General features: G+C 41.7%; 1 protein-coding gene across 1 annotated transcript in view; it reads right to left on the reverse strand.

Annotated features, from left to right (window-relative positions):
• The window catches only part of PTPRU (protein tyrosine phosphatase receptor type U), a 354,100-nt gene that overhangs the window by 166,729 nt on the left and 170,604 nt on the right, over positions 1–16,767 (reverse strand). Inside the window, exons 3-7 of the mRNA XM_081335471.1 lie at positions 7,094–7,365; positions 5,353–5,434; positions 4,473–4,588; positions 3,741–3,915; positions 23–316 (exon numbers count right to left, since the gene is read on the reverse strand). Coding sequence (XP_081191597.1) covers positions 23–316; positions 3,741–3,915; positions 4,473–4,588; positions 5,353–5,434; positions 7,094–7,365 — 939 coding nt within the window. The remainder of the gene's footprint in view (positions 1–22; positions 317–3,740; positions 3,916–4,472; positions 4,589–5,352; positions 5,435–7,093; positions 7,366–16,767) is intronic.

Genomic DNA, 16,767 nt, shown 5'->3' on the forward strand with positions numbered 1-16,767 from the left:
ACAAAGAAACACAAACTCTTACCTGCACACTTTGTCCTACTGATGAGCGGAGGTCCGGGTTTGCCAGTCCCACCATCTCCTGGCCGGGTCAGCAGCACGCTGATTTCATACTCTGTGTCGGGATCGAGATGCCACAACTTATAGGTCTGCATGTTCACTGCGTGTACTTCCGACCAAGGTCCTGATGTCATCCGATACTCAATCTCTTTTCTTACAATAGGACCATCTCCAATGATTGAGTTGGTATTGAGCTGGATGATTAAGTATGTTGAACCTGCTCTCAATAGCTGTGGGGGTGCGATGGGTGTTGGGGGCTCTGTTGAGAGGACAAAGAAGTAATAAGTTGACCTGTTCTTCCCGACATCTTTAGACAGCTGTCATTCATTCATTCAATTTCTATGGCTACCCATCTCACAGTCAGTGATCCTGGCCAGCTTAGAATTTTTTTAAAAAAATGTTACAATGAAAAATACTAAAAACATTTTAAAACAATACAAACAGTAAAACCAATAAATTAAAATCCAAATGAAATATACGCAGGAGCCCGAGCCCTGACTGGTTAGCAATATAGGTAGTCCTCAACTTACAACAGTTCATTTAGTGACCATTTGAAGTTACAACGGCACTGAAAAAGTGACTTATGACCATTTTTCACACTTACGACCGTTGCAGCACCCTCCATGGTCATGTGATCAAAATTCAGTTGCTGGTTCATATTTATAACGGTTGCAGTTATGCGATCCCCTTTTGTGACCTTCTGACAAGCAATGGGGAGGCCAGGTTCACTTAACATCCGTGTTACTAACTTAACAACTGCAGTGATTCACTTAACAACCGTGGCAAGAAAGTTTGTAAAATGGGGCAAAATTTATTTAACAAATGTTTCACTTAGCAACATAAATTTTGGGTTGAATTGAGGTTGTAACTTGAGGACTAGCTGTATAGCCAAGGAAAAGGGGCCCTTGACACATTCGGGGCCCAAGGCTTTGGAACAGGTTTTTAGAGTTTATAGGATTATAGATAATGGACAACTGCATTGGGGTAGTGCAGAGGTAGGCAACCTCAGCTCTTTTATGACTCATGGACTTCAGCTCCCAGAATTCCTGAGTCAGCATAGCATAGCTGACTCAGGAATTCTGGGAGTTGAAGTCCATGAGTCATAAAAGACCCGAGGTTGCCTACCCCTGGGGTAGTGGAAGAACAAGAAAGAGTGGGGCTGCATTCCAACCACCTGATGAATCCCATTCCTGAATAAATCAATTTTCTGACTTTATCAACCTCTGTGTGTTGTGTTGTTCAAATGCAGCCCCTGGAACTTCACCAGCCTAGTTAAGTGTTCTGTATGTACTCATCCTCAGGTTTCCCATATCTCTTCAGTCATTCATCCTTTTTTTTTTTTACTTGTAAGTTTAACGTTACCAGAAGATTAGGTTTACTCTTACAGCTTTCATTTCATGATTGCTGTTTTGTCCTAAAAACCACCTTCAACACACTTAATGTTTAAAGGCAGCTTGCAATTTCCGAAGGATGCAAACACTTAATTGAATCAAGCTGATATCAGCCAATTTGTATACTTCAGGTAGGCACTTGGGCTAATTTAATGTTGCTCTAATTTCAAAACACTTGTCCAGGTTCAGTTTAGTCCTTTTATGAAAATCATCTGCCCTTTGTTGTAGGCTGCTGTTTAGGAGAGAGGAGAGTGTCAGGAAGAGAGAAGAACAAATCATATATTTAGAGAGAGAGAGAGAGAGAAAGAACCATTTTCTCTCTTTTTTAAATTTAAATTGGGCACTCCCTTTTTTAAAACTCAAGTTGCACCCTCCATATGGCTTCCAATGGGTTCCTATAATGAGAACGTAGCCTGCAACACAAATAGGATTGCCCAGTCATGCATGCATGGCAAGTCTTGCTCCATCACATCAATAGGGGATGTACAGCTACATGATGGGTATCCTCAAAAACTGGGCTGCCTTCCCATATTAGCTCATTCCAAGTCAAACAGATGCAAAACAGAGGCCTTCTCTCTCTCTCCTCTCCCCAAAGAGTTCACTATCACAGGCAGATGGCATGCTTCTGTGCTGCTAAAACCTCTTTATAAATAAGTAACATGGAAAAACATCCGCCCAAAGTGATGAACAAAAGATATGCAAGGAAAGCATTATCCTTGACACTCTCTCTCTCTCTCTCTCTCTCTCTCTCTCTCTCTCTCTCTCTCTCTCTCTCTCTCTCTCTCACTCACTCACTCTGTGTGTATGTGTGTGTGTGTGTGTTTCCCAACCCACAAAAAACCACCCAACTCTAAAATACTGTGTGGTTCATCAGCTGTGGTGGAATCTCCAGCTAAACTGGAGGGAGGTCTAAAGAAAGGCCCAAGTCTGGAGTCTTTGCGCTGCCAGAAGGAGCACAAGCCTAACTTCCCACAGAATCCTTGAGGCCTTGTCTTGCCTTTCCCAAAGAAATCCACTCAGTCTAGTGAGATTCTTGTAACATAGGTGGCTCTCAGTAAAACTCCTGTTGAGACATTTCACGAGTGGTTCTCGGCTGCTTTCACCTGTCATCTGCTCCCATAACTGCTTTCTCATTACATGTAGTCCTCGACTTACAACTGTTCATTTAGTGACCAGAATAAAGGAGAATATTTGTAGCTCAGGGTGGGCATGAGGCGTTCTTAGGTTTAGGTTTAGGTTTATTCAATTTCTATACCGCCCTTCTCCCGAAGGACTCAGGGCGGTTAACAGGGCATATATAAATAACAGTACAAAAATTAAAAAGAAATTAAACCAATGCCCAATTAAAATACAATGACAATAAAATAGTAAAAAACCCATTAAAAAACCCTAATATTCCCCATCAGGCCAGACCAGCTAGTTCAAATAAGTGGGTCTTCAGCCCGCGGCGGAAGGAGCGAAGGTCCGATGCCATCCGGAGCTCAACCGGCAGTTGGTTCCATAATGCCGGAGCACCCACAGAGAAGGCCCTCCCCCTGGGGGCCACCAGTCGACATTCCCTGACCGGAGGCACCCTGAGGAGGCCCTCTCTGTGGGCACGCAACAGGGCGGAGGGGAGTTGACGCCGGCAGCAGGTGGTCCTCGAGGTATCCCGGACCCATGCCATGTAAGGACTTAAAGATCATAACTCTGAGCTTGGTTGTTTTCTTGCAGACTCTTCATTACCCAAACCAGGCAACACCACCAGTGCTAGTACTAGCACTGAATGAATGAAGCATCTGCAAGAAAACAAGCAGGCTCAGAGAGTACCAGGGACCCCTCCTTTAGTGACCATTTAAAGTAACAACAGCACTGGGGAAAGTGACTTATGACTGTTTTTCACACTTACAACCGTTGCAGCATCGCCATGGTCACCTGATCGAAATTCAGAGTGACTCATTATTTATGACAGTTGCAATGTCCCGGGGTCACGTGATCACTTTTAACGACCTTCTGACAAGCAAAGTCAAGCCAGATTCACTTAGCGATTATATTGCTAAATTAAGAACTGCAGCGATTTACTTAAGAACGGTGGCAAGAAAAGTCACCAAATGGGGCAAAACGTCTCACTTGACCAACGTCTCACTTAGCAAGAGAAATTTTGGGCTCAATTGTGGTTGTAAGTCGAGGGCTACTTGTACTGCCCAATAGGATTCGAATCCCTTCCTCGGGATTCAAATCTTTAAGGCCTGTCTTTGCCAAGGCGGCAAGATAAAACAATCCCAACACCTCAACACCATCACCGATGCGTACCTTTGACTATCAGCTCGGCGAAGTTGGAGACACCAGAGCCCCTGCCAGACTGAGTCACACAGCGGTACAAGTCCTGGTCTCCTTTTGACACTTGATCCAGTTGAAATGTAGCCAAAAATCTTCTGTGACTGATGTGCTTCACTGAGACGGTGGGGATGACAACCCCGTTCTGCTTCTACCGTTCAGAAAAACAAGAGTAGCGTCACCCTCAGTGTCTCAACCCTGCTCCGAAGTGATTGGCATCTGCAGCTTACGTTTCAGTAAGCCTCATGTTTTATGAGAAGGGCTGGTGGGCTGTGTGGGCTACCTTTTTAGAATTTGCTGTCCTTTCTATTTAAAAGAAAGAAAGAAAGAAATGGAAAAGTCTACTTCTTTGAGGCAAACGAAACAAAAACCTAGACAATCGTCTTCTTCTCCTGAAAGGAACACTTGTCTAAGCGTACAAAAGAGAGGTTGAGATATGGTGGAAGAATCTGCCAGCAACAACCAATTCTGGAAAAAAGGGGAAACCCAGATTTTGATAAGTTGCCGATTAGCATTCAGAATGGAAAGCTTATTTCAACCTACCTCCAAGTATGTCAAATGCATCCTACACAGAGGTTATTGTTTCAGGCAATGGAAGAACACAAAGGACAGGTTGAACTCATCTCTCGTGGAAGGAAACAAGGGGAAAGAGGAACAGATAAATGATCCAATGAAAATATAAATCGGGGTAAACTTATTCCAGCTTACCTGCATGAGGAATCTCTCTGTTTCTGAAGCCTTGCCAGCAGCTACACATTGAAAAGTAGCATTCTGTCCAGCATTTACCTCCACATCACCCAGACGCGAAAAATGAGGTGCTTTGGCTGCCAAAAGAAATATAAACAGACAAAAAGATCTGTGGATAGGCTTCTATAGTTACTCCCTTCCCATGCCAATGATATAGCTCAAAAAAATGGGTATAAAACAGGTGGAGGGTCGGGAGGATTAATTTAACTCTAAACAGTGTTTAAGCAGAGAGTAATTGCCAGAATATCTTTAGGGCAGTGTCTGATTCTCTCACTCGGTCCTCATCTTTATTACATCTTTATTTATTTCTTTCATAAAGGGGCTTAATAAGGATGAGAACATAGTGCCTGTCTGCAACTTGTTAAAGCAACTGCATCTTTTCTTGTAATTGCCAACCCAAAAAGGGCCGGGGAGGTGGGGGAGAGATGGCTGCTGTGAAGAAATGCAGGCAGTTGCTACTTTCATATTCTTTGAGCAGACAGAAAGCCTCTTTAGAATAAACCCAAGTAATAGCAGAGCCCTAGTATTTATTACCCCTAGCAAAGTTCACCATGAAATCATCTTCTTGACTGCATTAACTGTCATCTTCCCCAGGACCAAGTTTTTATTCTTTTAGACCAGGGGTAGGCAACCTCGGCTCTTTTATGACTCATGGACTTCAACTCCCAGAATTCCTGAGTCAGCATCTGACTCAGGAATTCTGGGAGTTGAAGTCCATGAGTCATAAAAGAGCCGAGGTTGCCTACCCCTGTTTTAGACCAAAGCTAGTCATAAGGGTTCTGGGACAAGTTAGTGCTATCAAGAGAATGGGAAAGTTGGCCAAAAGAACTGTTACACTTACAGCAGGGATAATTCAAGAGCAGGATGTCATCCAATCCCAAGTAGCCATGCCTTTCATTGGAAATGACTGCTTCAAACAATACCTAAGGATATAGGAGAGACATTCTGGTGTTACAACTGGAATATAGGAGTAGAATTGAAGAGACCTTATTTCAGCTCTGACTGAAATTCACTGGGTTGGGCATTGCCTTTATCTAACCTGTTAACTAACCTATCTAAAGAAAATTGTGCAAAGAAGGAAAAACACAAAAATCAACTTGGATTTTTGGAGGAAAAGGAGACACAAATGTACCACATATTCTCATTAACTGTTTTCATAATATTTTAATTTTGGTTGTGCCTTTTTTATTCTTCAAAGAACATAAGAAATCTAAGAAAATAAAATAAGGGTCTTATTTGGATGACTTGATTTACTGCTCCACATAAATGCCTGAAGTTTTGGCACCCCTGAAAATCTAAACTACTTTGGGCAACTTTGAGAGCAAAGGACCTGTCAAGCCAGTTGATATTCTGTTGCTGCCCAAGGCTAATTTTTTTCCCCCTCAATAAATTCTCTTTCAATTTGCAGGGTTATTGAAGAACTGCAGAGAATGCCATAAAGGGGATCATGGATTTTCAGCTACCTAGATTGAGGGGAAGACTATCTGAAGCCAATGATCAACTTCCTTTTGGGGACGTGTGATAATAAAACTCATCTGATCATAAAACAGAAATTAGTACAAATCAGTAAGATTATATAGTGACAAGCCTCCATCCCAAGAGGATAAAAAAGAATGGGCTAGTGACAATTAATTAATTATTAGGCAATTACTACAATCCAGTGAAATCCTTGTCTTGCATGTTTATCTTTCTCATAAATGAAAAGCTGGATTTCCATAGAATATTAAAGTCAAGTGCACTTCCAGTCAAACTCAACTTCTGTTGATTTCATGGAATATCACTGCAGCTTTTGGAACAACTGGAAGTGGTGTACCATTATATTTTTCTGCGACGGTCTTCCGAATTCTAGTCTACAATCTGAGATTTCTTGGCATTCTCCCAAGCAAGGAATAAAAAAAAAATCCTGCTTAGCTTTTTCAGATGTTTAAAAGAGAGCTTGGTGCTGCCACAAATTTGGACATGTAACAAATAGACTAGACCAGGGGTAGGCAACCTCGGCTCTTTTATGACTCATGGACTTGAAGTCCATGAGTCATAAAAGAGCCGAGGTTGCCTACCCTTGGACTAGACTAACCTAGTGTTCATAGCTTGTAGTTCAGTAGATAACAGGAAATCCAGTAATTATCTCAACCCATTGCCTTAAACCATAGTATAGTATATTAATTACTTTGAATGTGGTGTGTTCAATGAACACAATAAATGTGTTTTGCTAATCCATATGGTTTAGGGTGCTGTATATAAATTCAGTCACACACTTCCCTTTTCAGAATTCATGATTTCCCGCAAGCATTAGAATTTATCCCAAATCTCCCACTAGGTTTCTCCAGAAAGGCAACTGTAGAAGATGACCAGGCTATGCCCGAGGGAGGGGTCAAGCATGCCATCAGTCTCAAGTCCCTTCATGCCCACAAGAAATCTAAGTCCAGCCACTTTGAATTCCGCTGACTCTTATCTGCCGCCAATTTGCTTTGACCATTAGTGGTTCAGATTCTTGTAGGCAGCGTTAGCGTGCAATAAGCATGTAGTCATTTGAACCACCTTGCTTCCTGATTTATTGCCACTGACAGCAACCCTCCTCTTACCTGGTACTCGTTGGGCCAAAACATGCTGACAGCAAGCTCCACCTGATGCCATTGCCGCGCATGAGAGCCAGAGACATTCCACACCACACTTCCCAGTGGCCCTCCATTCATTTTGACAAAGACGTTCAAAGTCCCAGGGCTGTGCCCATCCCGGCTGTACATGAAGTAGCTGAACTGGAGGCAGTGAGTGTCATTTTCGCTCAATGTCTGGAAGAGGATCTGTGCTTTCTGCCCTGGATTGTGCTGGGAGGAATTGACCATCAGATAAGAACCTGTAATGGTAAAAGAGAAGAACACAATTTGTTCAAGCAGCAATATTTGAACCTGAGGTTCTGTATATCTGATAATGCTGACATAAACTCATAATTGCATAAGAAACTTGGGCATGAATCCGCAGTAACTTTTCTTGTTCTTCCCATTCTTTGTACTCCCAGCAACCTTACCGATCCAGTTTAGTAAACTGGGGGTGGAGTTAAGGGTATCATTAGCTTAAGAGTCTTTACATTGCCATCAATGGTTCAAGTTCAATCCCTCTTGAGTTCCTTTGACCTAATCTAGCACCAATTTAGTACTGAACTTTATTTCACTAGATTCTTTTGTATAGGCTTAAGCAGGAAACCTTTGAACTGTAACCAAAGGTACAGTCCTGATCCTTTGTGCCTAACAAGACATGGCATACTTCAGACTTGTAGATTTTTAATGCTGGTCCAAAGCTTCAAGCCAGTCAACTGGACCTCAGGGCAAAAACACTGACTGGAATAGGCAGAAAGTAGACTAAGGCTACTTGAACCCCCCCCCCCCATAACAACAACATGTTAAGTGACTCACAGTAGATCTTCGTTCGTTTATGGCAGAATTTGGGAGAATATAAAAACAGTCCAAAATTAGGTTTTTATCCCATTTGGCTTCTTCTTGTGGAAATTTAAGGGTGGGAACCCCCCACCTGATCACCTCCAAAGACACAACATTTTTACAAATGCACACAAACTAAATGCCATGCAAACACAATCACTGCTTGTATTATCGTCAAGGAGATCATGAGACTTATTTACCTTTCCTCTAGAATTCCTACAGTCTTCATTGCCTGAAACGCCTAACTCCACCTGGATTAAGCCATTTAATTTCCATTCTGCTTTCTTGAATCATTTAACGTTAGTTGCTTCTGACTAAACTGCACTCCGTTGGTTATCACAATACCCAGAGGCCATCAGTGAAATAAACCTCGATGCTTCTTGGCAGCTGGAGAACAGAGCAGCTACCTGTCTTTCCTGGAGGAAATCCTGGATCAAAATTTGCAGAATTTTTACTTCCCATTATTCCGGAAATATCAGGAAACATGATACAAGGAGTGGCTCAGGATACTGTACAGTATATTACTACCTGGGGCCTCTAGGTGAGCACTGATGTCCCTTCAAGTAACTCTAACACACACAAACATAAACATATAATATTATATTATATTATACACACACACACACACACACACACACACAGAGAGAGAGAGAGAGAGAGAGAGAGAGAGAGAGAGAGAGAGAGAGAGAGAGAGAGAGAGAGAGAGAGAGAGATTTCTGTTTCACACCATACCTAGCTTTTTATCCTTTTTCCCCCCCTAATAACAACTGGACTAAAAGAAAGCGCCAAGGCCTAAGTCACCCCAGGAGCTTCAATGGCTAAAGATGGATTAAATCCAGGTCTCTCTGCTCCTGGACCTATGCTGTCCCCTCTAACCACACATTGATAATTATGTTGGATCAACAGCCATCTCTCAAATTGACTTCTAAAGCAATTGATGGTAAAAGATTATGGGGGCTGTAGTCCCGGTGAACAACAGATTGCTTGTCCCTGTTCTTTGCCATAACCCCATTCTAGTTTTGCTGCAATATTGTTATATAAACAGAAAAAGCACCTTTATACATACTCAAGCCATCTGGCCCATCTATTTCAGTTCTGCCAACTCTGATCAGCAGCAGCTGGCCACAAGATTTCTCCCCAGACAGATCATGGGAACTGCCACTGAGCTACTGCATCCTGTTCACACGACCACAAAGAAAATTCCCCAAAGATACTCCTTCCCCATCCTAACGGCAGTTTTCCAGAAGGGACATCACTTGACCAAGAAAACAAAAATAAGCATACAGGTAGCCCTTGACGTACAGCTATTCATTTAGTGAGTGAAGTTATGAGAAAAAGTGAGAAAGTGACTTACGACCATTTTTCACACTTACAACCGTTGCAGCATCCTCATGGTCATGTGATCAAAATTCGGGTGCTTGGCAACTGGCACGTACTTATGACAGTTGCACAGACCTGAGGTCATGTGATCACCATTGGCAACCAGCGTGGCTGGCTTGCAAAAAAGCAGAGTCAATGGGGGAAGCTGGGTTCATTTATCAACTGCATAATTCACTTCACAACTGCAGTGATTCACTTAGCAACTGTGGCAAAAAAATGTCATAAAATAGGGCTCAACTCACTTAACCACTGTCCAGCATAGCAAGAGAAAGTTTGGACTCCCTTGTATCATAAATCAAGGACTATTTGTAAAGGCACTGGGCAAAAAAAACCAACAACACTAAACTGGGGTTTTATTTGTTTTTTTTAACATGCTCTATCATCTTGGATTCTGTAAGTAACAAGAAGGATCCCATTTATTTAAATCAAGTCTCGGTTTCCCAATAGCAATCTTTTAATTTTTAATTGTGTTTATTCATTTAATTTACACAGAGGGATATAATTCTCTTCTTTCTTTCTTTTTCTTTCTTTCTTTCTTATTCTTTCTTTCTTTCTTTCTTTCTTTCTTTCTTTCCCTTTCTTCCTTTTTTTCTTTGCAGAATTACTCTTCAAATAGAATCAGCCCAAGAGAGGAAGCAGCAGTTAATTCACCAGAAGGGTGGTTAGCAATTTGACATACACCCACACAACTCTTCCCTGCCTTCTACTGGGTGTCAACAGAGCTAAAAACCACCTCCCTTCTCACAACACACTGCAGTTCTCCCACAATTTGCAGGGATTCCTTGCAAAGACATAAGATCCAAAGACTAAAGATAGCCATAAAATCCAAGCCATAGCTGGGATGGGGAGAACTTCTGCCATTTTGTATGGGCATCTGCCACATTCCTTTGCTTTTGGGATTGGGCTCAGGGACCACCGCTTATCTACCCAAAATAAAGGGTAGGTGAGGTGGGGGAAGGTGAGTCAAACAGAAACAAGGAGGAAATAATTGGCAGTGTTAGGAAAAAGAGTGTGAGACTGTTGTTTTGCCTATTTTCCCAACTAAGAAATCTTAGCTCCAGAAATGATGTTCCTTAATTATGATTTGGATCAAGACAGAAAGAGAGACAAAAAAACAACAACGACCCTGGAACAACTATGTAAAATAAAATACACTTACACTTTTCTCTTGTAAGTTTTCTCTTAATTAAATCTGATGTGCTGCCTTTTAGCCTCACAAAGGACACCTAAAGTTGCACTATCAGAAATAATAAGAGAAATTGCATTAACCTGAAACCTCAGTTTGAGATGGCTCTGGAAGCAGTTCAGACAAAACTGAAATAGGGAGACAGCCTCTGATGGCAGTGTTACATTATTATTTTTTTATTATTTTTTTATTTTAATCCCATTTATATCCCGCCCTTCTCCGAAGACTCAGGGCGGCTTACAATCTAAGCACAAATCAAATGTGCTTAGCAATAGCCTTCATTCTATGTTTATGCCTGCTTATTAGGGCTTTCACACACACCCCAAGCGGCATGTACATTGTATTTTTACTGTATTTGCCCTGTACACCGCCCTGAGTCCTTCGGGAGAAGGGCGGTATAGAAATTAAATTATTATTATTATTATTATTATTATTATTATTATTATTATTATTATTATTATTATTATTATTATTATTATTATTATTATTATTATTATTATTATTATTACAAAGTCAGCTTAATTGCCCCCAACAATCTGGGTCCTCATTTTACCTACCTGGGAAGGATGGAAGGCTGAGTCAACCTTGAGCCTGGTGGGATGCGAACCTGCACTAATTGCAGGCAGCTGGTGTTACTTAACACATCTTCCAGCGTCATATCATTTTGCCTTTTGGTACTGTCCATAGGGTTTTCATGGCAAAGATACTGGAGTGGGTTGCCATTTCCTTCTCCAGTGGATCACATTTTGTCAGAACTCTCTACTATGACCTTTCCGTCTTGGGTGGCCCTGCACGGCATAGCTCACCTTCATTGAATTACACAAGCCCCTTCGCCATGACAAGGCAGTAATCCATGAAGGGGGCTTTGATGTACATAAGGTTAATATATTTTGTATAATATCGCAAAACGATATGACGCTGGAAGATGAGCCCCTCAGGTCGGAAGGCGTCCAATATGCTACTGGGGAAGAGCAGAGGGCTAGTACTAGTAGCGCCAGAAAGAATGAAGCGACTGGGCCAAAGCCAAAAGGACGCTCAGCTGTGGATATGTCTGGTGGTGAAAGGAAAGTCCGATGCTGTAAAGATTTTTTCTCCATAGGAACCTGGAATGTAAGATCCATGAATCAAGGCAAGCTGGACGTGGTCAAACAAGAGATGACAAGACTGGACATCGACATCTTAGGTATCAGCGAACTAAAATGGACAGGAATGGGTGAATTTAATTCAGATGACCATCAGGTATACTACTGCGGGCAAGAATCCCTCAGAAGAAATGGAGTAGCCTTCATAGTCAATAAAAGAGTAAGAAAAGCAATACTGGGATACAATCCTCAAAATGACAGAATGATCTCAGTTCGAATCCAAGGCAAACCATTCAATATCACAGTAGTCCAAGTCTATGCCCCAACCACCGGTGCTGAAGAGGATGAAATTGACCGGTTCTATGAAGCCCTACAGCACCTTATAGAACTAACACCAAAAAATGATGTCCTTATCATCATGGGGGATTGGAATGCTAAAGTAGGAAGCCAAAAGATAACCGGAATAACAGGCAAGTTTGGCCTTGGAGTACAAAATGAAGCAGGGCACAGGCTGATAGAATTTTGTCAAGAGAATACGATGGTCATAGCAAACACTCTTTTTCAACAACCCAAGAGACGGCTCTACACATGGACATCACCAGACGGTCAACACAGAAATCAGATTGACTATATGCTCTGCAGCCAAAGATGGAGAAGCTCTATACAGTCAGTAAAAACAAGACCAGGAGCTGACTGTGGCTCAGACCATGAGCTTCTTGTTGCAAAGTTTAGGCTTAAACTGAAGAAAGTAGGGAAAAGCACCAGGCCAGTCAGGTATGAATTAAATCATATCCCCGTTGAATATACAGTAGAGGTGACAAATAGATTTAAGGAATTAGATCTGATAGACAGGGTGCCTGAAGAACTATGGACAGAGGTTCGCAACATTGTACAAGAGGTAGCAACCAAAACCATCCCAAAGAAAAAGAAATGCAAGAAAGCAAAATGGCTGTCTGAGGAAGCTTTGCAAATAGCTGAGGAAAGGAGGGAAGCAAAAGGCAAGGGAGAAAAAGAAAGATACGCCCAATTGAACGCAGAATTCCAGAGAATAGCTAGAAGAGATAAGAATGCCTTCTTAAATGAACAGTGCAAAGAAATAGAAGAAAACAATAGAATAGGGAGGACCAGAGATCTTTTCAAGAAAATTGGAGAGATGAAGGGAACGTTCAATGCAAAAATGGGCATGATAAAGGACCAAAATGGCAGGGACCTAACAGAGGCAGAAGAGATTAAGAAGAGATGGCAAAATTACACAGAAGAACTATACAAGAATGAGCTTAACGTCCCTGATAATCACAATGAGGTGGTCACTGACCTCGAGCCAGACATCCTAGAATGTGAAGTGAAGTGGGCCTTAGAAAAGCTGAGCAACAACAAAGCTAGTGGAGGTGACAGTATTCCAGCTGAGCTATTCAAAATCTTAAAAGACGATGCAGTAAAAGTGCTACACTCAATTTGCCAGCAAATTTGGAAAACTCAACAGTGGCCACAGGATTGGAAAAGATCAGTTTACATTCCAATTCCAAAGAAAGGCAGTGCCAAAGAATGTTCAAACTATCGCACCGTTGCACTCATTTCTCATGCTAGTAAAGTTATGCTTAAAATCCTACAAGCTAGACTCCAGCAGTATGTGGATCGAGAACTACCAGAAGTACAGGCAGGATTTCGAAGAGGCAGAGGAACTAGAGATCAAATAGCCAACATACGCTGGATCATGGAGAAAGCTAGAGAGTTCCAGAAATACATCTACTTCTGCTTCATTGACTATGCTAAAGCCTTTGATTGTGTGGATCATAACAAACTGTGGCAAGTTCTTAAAGAGATGGGAGTACCAGAACATCTTATTTGTCTCTTGAGAAACCTATATGCGGGCCAAGAAGCAACAGTGAGAACTGGACACGGAACCACTGATTGGTTCCAAATTGGGAAAGGAGTCCGGCAAGGCTGTATACTGTCGCCTTGCCTATTTAACTTATATGCAGAGCACATCATGAGAAAGGCAGGGCTAGATGAATCAAAAGTTGGAATTAAGATTGCTGGAAGAAATATCAACAACCTAAGATATGCAGATGATACCACTCTAATGGCAGAAAGTGAAGAGGAACTGAAGAGTCTCTTGTTGCGAGTGAAGAAGGAGAGTGCAAAACTTGGGTTGAAACTAAACATTAAGAAAACCAAGATCATGGCATCCGGCCCTCTCAATTCCTGGCAAATAGATGGGGAAGAAATGGAGGTAGTGACAGATTTTATTTTCCTGGGCTCCAAGATCACTGCAGATGGGGACTGTAGTCAAGAAATTAAAAGACGCTTGCTCCTCGGGAGGAAAGCCATGGCAAATCTAGACAGCACACTAAAAAGCAGAGACATCACCCTGTCAACAAAAGTGCGTATAGTCAAGGCTATGGTCTTCCCAGTTGCAATGTATGGCAGTGAAAGTTGGACCATAAGAAAGGCTGAGCACAAAAGAATTGAGGCCTTTGAACTCTGGTGCTGGAGAAGACTCCTGCGAGTTCCTTGGACTGTAAGGCGATCAAACCAGTCAGTCCTAGAGGAGATCAACCCTGACTGCTCTTTAGAAGGCCAGATCCTGAAGCTAAAACTCAAATACTTTGGCCACCTAATGAGAAGGAAGGACTCACTGGAGAAGAGCCTAATGCTGGGAAAGATTGAGGGCAATAGAAGAAGGGGACGACAGAGAATGAGGTGGCTGGATGGAGTCACTGAAGCAGTAGGCGTGAGCTCAAATGGACTCCAGAAGATGGCAGAGGACAGGAAAGCCTGGAGGAACATTGTCCATAGGGTCGCGATGGGTCGGACACGACTTCGCAACTAACAACAACAACAACAACAACAACAAATAATATTGCTTCCATTTTTCTTTGTCTTCTCTTTATTTTTATTTTAGGAGAGGGTTACAAGCACAACCAAGAGAGAAAATAAAGAGAACTGGAAAAGAAATTTTACAAGTTTACAAATTGTAATTAGGGAAACATTATTGAGGGAAGCTACTTTAAGAAACAGAAGAGGCTCAAAATCTTTATAGTAAGCTTGTGCTGAATTTGGACAAGGGGTTGACACATGTCATTATAATGCCAAAGTCACAGGGAACATGAAATGACATGTGCAGAGATCATTCCTCCAGGAAGGGAGGGAGGGAGGGAGGGAGGGAGGGAGGTGGGAGGTTTTTGTTTTAAGAAATGAGAAAATAAAAAAAATATTTCCATGGCATTACATGAAACCAAATGCAACCCCTTTGAGTCAAATAACAGCTTCTTAAGGAGATTTTGAGGATGAGCTGCAGACTCAGCTTTGAGGCATAACCATCTCAAAGCTGTTGTCATTATTTTTAAAACCTTGGATCACAGTATTGTCTCATCCTTTAGCATCTCACCAAAGTGTGCTAAGCAGGCAAGCGCTCACATCTCCATATCCTATATATTAAAAGCACATTTATTCCATAAGAATACATTTGTTTGATGGGTCAAGATAACATACCCCCATTCACAGAAGGGGAATGCTAGCAGGCTTGAAGGAAATTTAAATTTACCAAAGTACAAACAATCAGTTCCAGATAAAGAGTCTCATGTCCAAGAGCAAACAAAGGGAAGAGGCAAAGATGGGGGAAAATGAGATTGGGTGGAATTCTTAACCGTAGTCCATATTGCAAAATTGTGTTGTTGGGTCCCCATAGATTACTATGCAAATTATACTGTAAATTTTATATAGAGAAAAGTAGGGTAGATATCATTTTATTGAATGAATAAGAAAAAAAATGTGAACTGAGATGATCTTTCATTAGGCAGAAAGAATATTGATCTCAAAGGGCATCAAGAAGTTTCATTATCCATCTAGCAGGCGCTTCAACAGTTGGGACCCAAATTATTAACAGCTGAAAATTGCCTAGCAACCACAAAGACCATTTTTCCGAATAGGTTTGTACAAGAGGGCTCCAGAGGGGCTGTCTTCTCCAGCATAATTTTATAAGGCATCTTTAAGAATTGGAAAGAATTCAGAATTTCACCCAGTGTGTGATTTTCCACCACAGAGAGGTAATAACAATGCCTCCTGCAGTGCAGCATAATTACCTTATAGCTGGGAAATTCTGTAGATTTGAGTTTTTCTCACTCTACATGTGATTTCACCTTCCATGCTACTACTAAAGCTACCACATCCCACTCTGCCTACAGGAGGCTTCATGAAGGAAGCTGCACTCCAATGGACTTTTTATTTGCCGGAAAGCTAATTAAAGTCTCTACCTGGATATCATCTCAGAGAGATATAGAATTTGTTAAAAACTGATATTTGTGTGATGGGTTTGCTACATAATTCAGCCCGCTGGTATAAAGCAACATTTCCCGGTTTTGGTATCCTTGCAAAATTAGTACTGATCTTCCCATTTTTATAAGGAAAGGAAAGGAAAGGAAAAAGGAAAGGAAAGGGAAGGAAAGGGAAGGGAAGGAAAGGAAAGGAAAGGAAAGGAAAGGAAAGGAAAGGAAAGGAAAGGAAAGGAAAGGAAAGGAAAGGAAAGGAAAGGAAAGGAAAGGAAAGGAAAGGAAAGGAAAGGAAAGGAAAGGAAAGGAAAGGAAAGGAAAGGAAAGGATAGGGATGGAAAGGAAAGGAAAGGAAAGGAAAGGAAAGGAAAGGAAAGGAAAGGAAAGGAAAGGAAAGGAAAGGAAAGGAAAGGAAAGGAAAGGAAAGGAAAGGAAAGGAAAGGAAAGGAAAGGAAAGGAAAGGAAAGGAAAGGAAAGGAATGCATTGATGATGGTTGCAGTGTCCTTGGGTCATGTGATTGCCATTTGCAACTTTCCTAGCTGGCCTCCAACAAAGTCAATAAGGGAAGCCGGATTTGCTTAACACCCATGAGTTTCATTTAACAACCACAGCAAAAAAAAACATCATAAAATTGGATGTGACTCAACCGTCTCACCTAGCAATAGAAGTTCCAGTCTCAATTGTGGTCGTAAGTTAAGGACTATCTGTACTGACAGCATCGGAAGCAATGAGCTCAGGTTGCATTACCTTTTTATTCTGATGCTCAGAAAAAGACTGGCCTATGAAATTCTATGCTATGCTTCTCCAAGTCTCGCATTCTCCAAGGCCTATCATGGGACAAATCCTAAGTTAAGAAGAGCACATCTTTCTTCCTCTGACCTTACCACTTACTATAGAGCAGG

Source organism: Vipera berus (assembly GCF_964194415.1).
Source record: "Vipera berus genome assembly, chromosome: 9".
In the NCBI taxonomy this organism is placed as follows: domain Eukaryota; kingdom Metazoa; phylum Chordata; class Lepidosauria; order Squamata; family Viperidae; genus Vipera; species Vipera berus.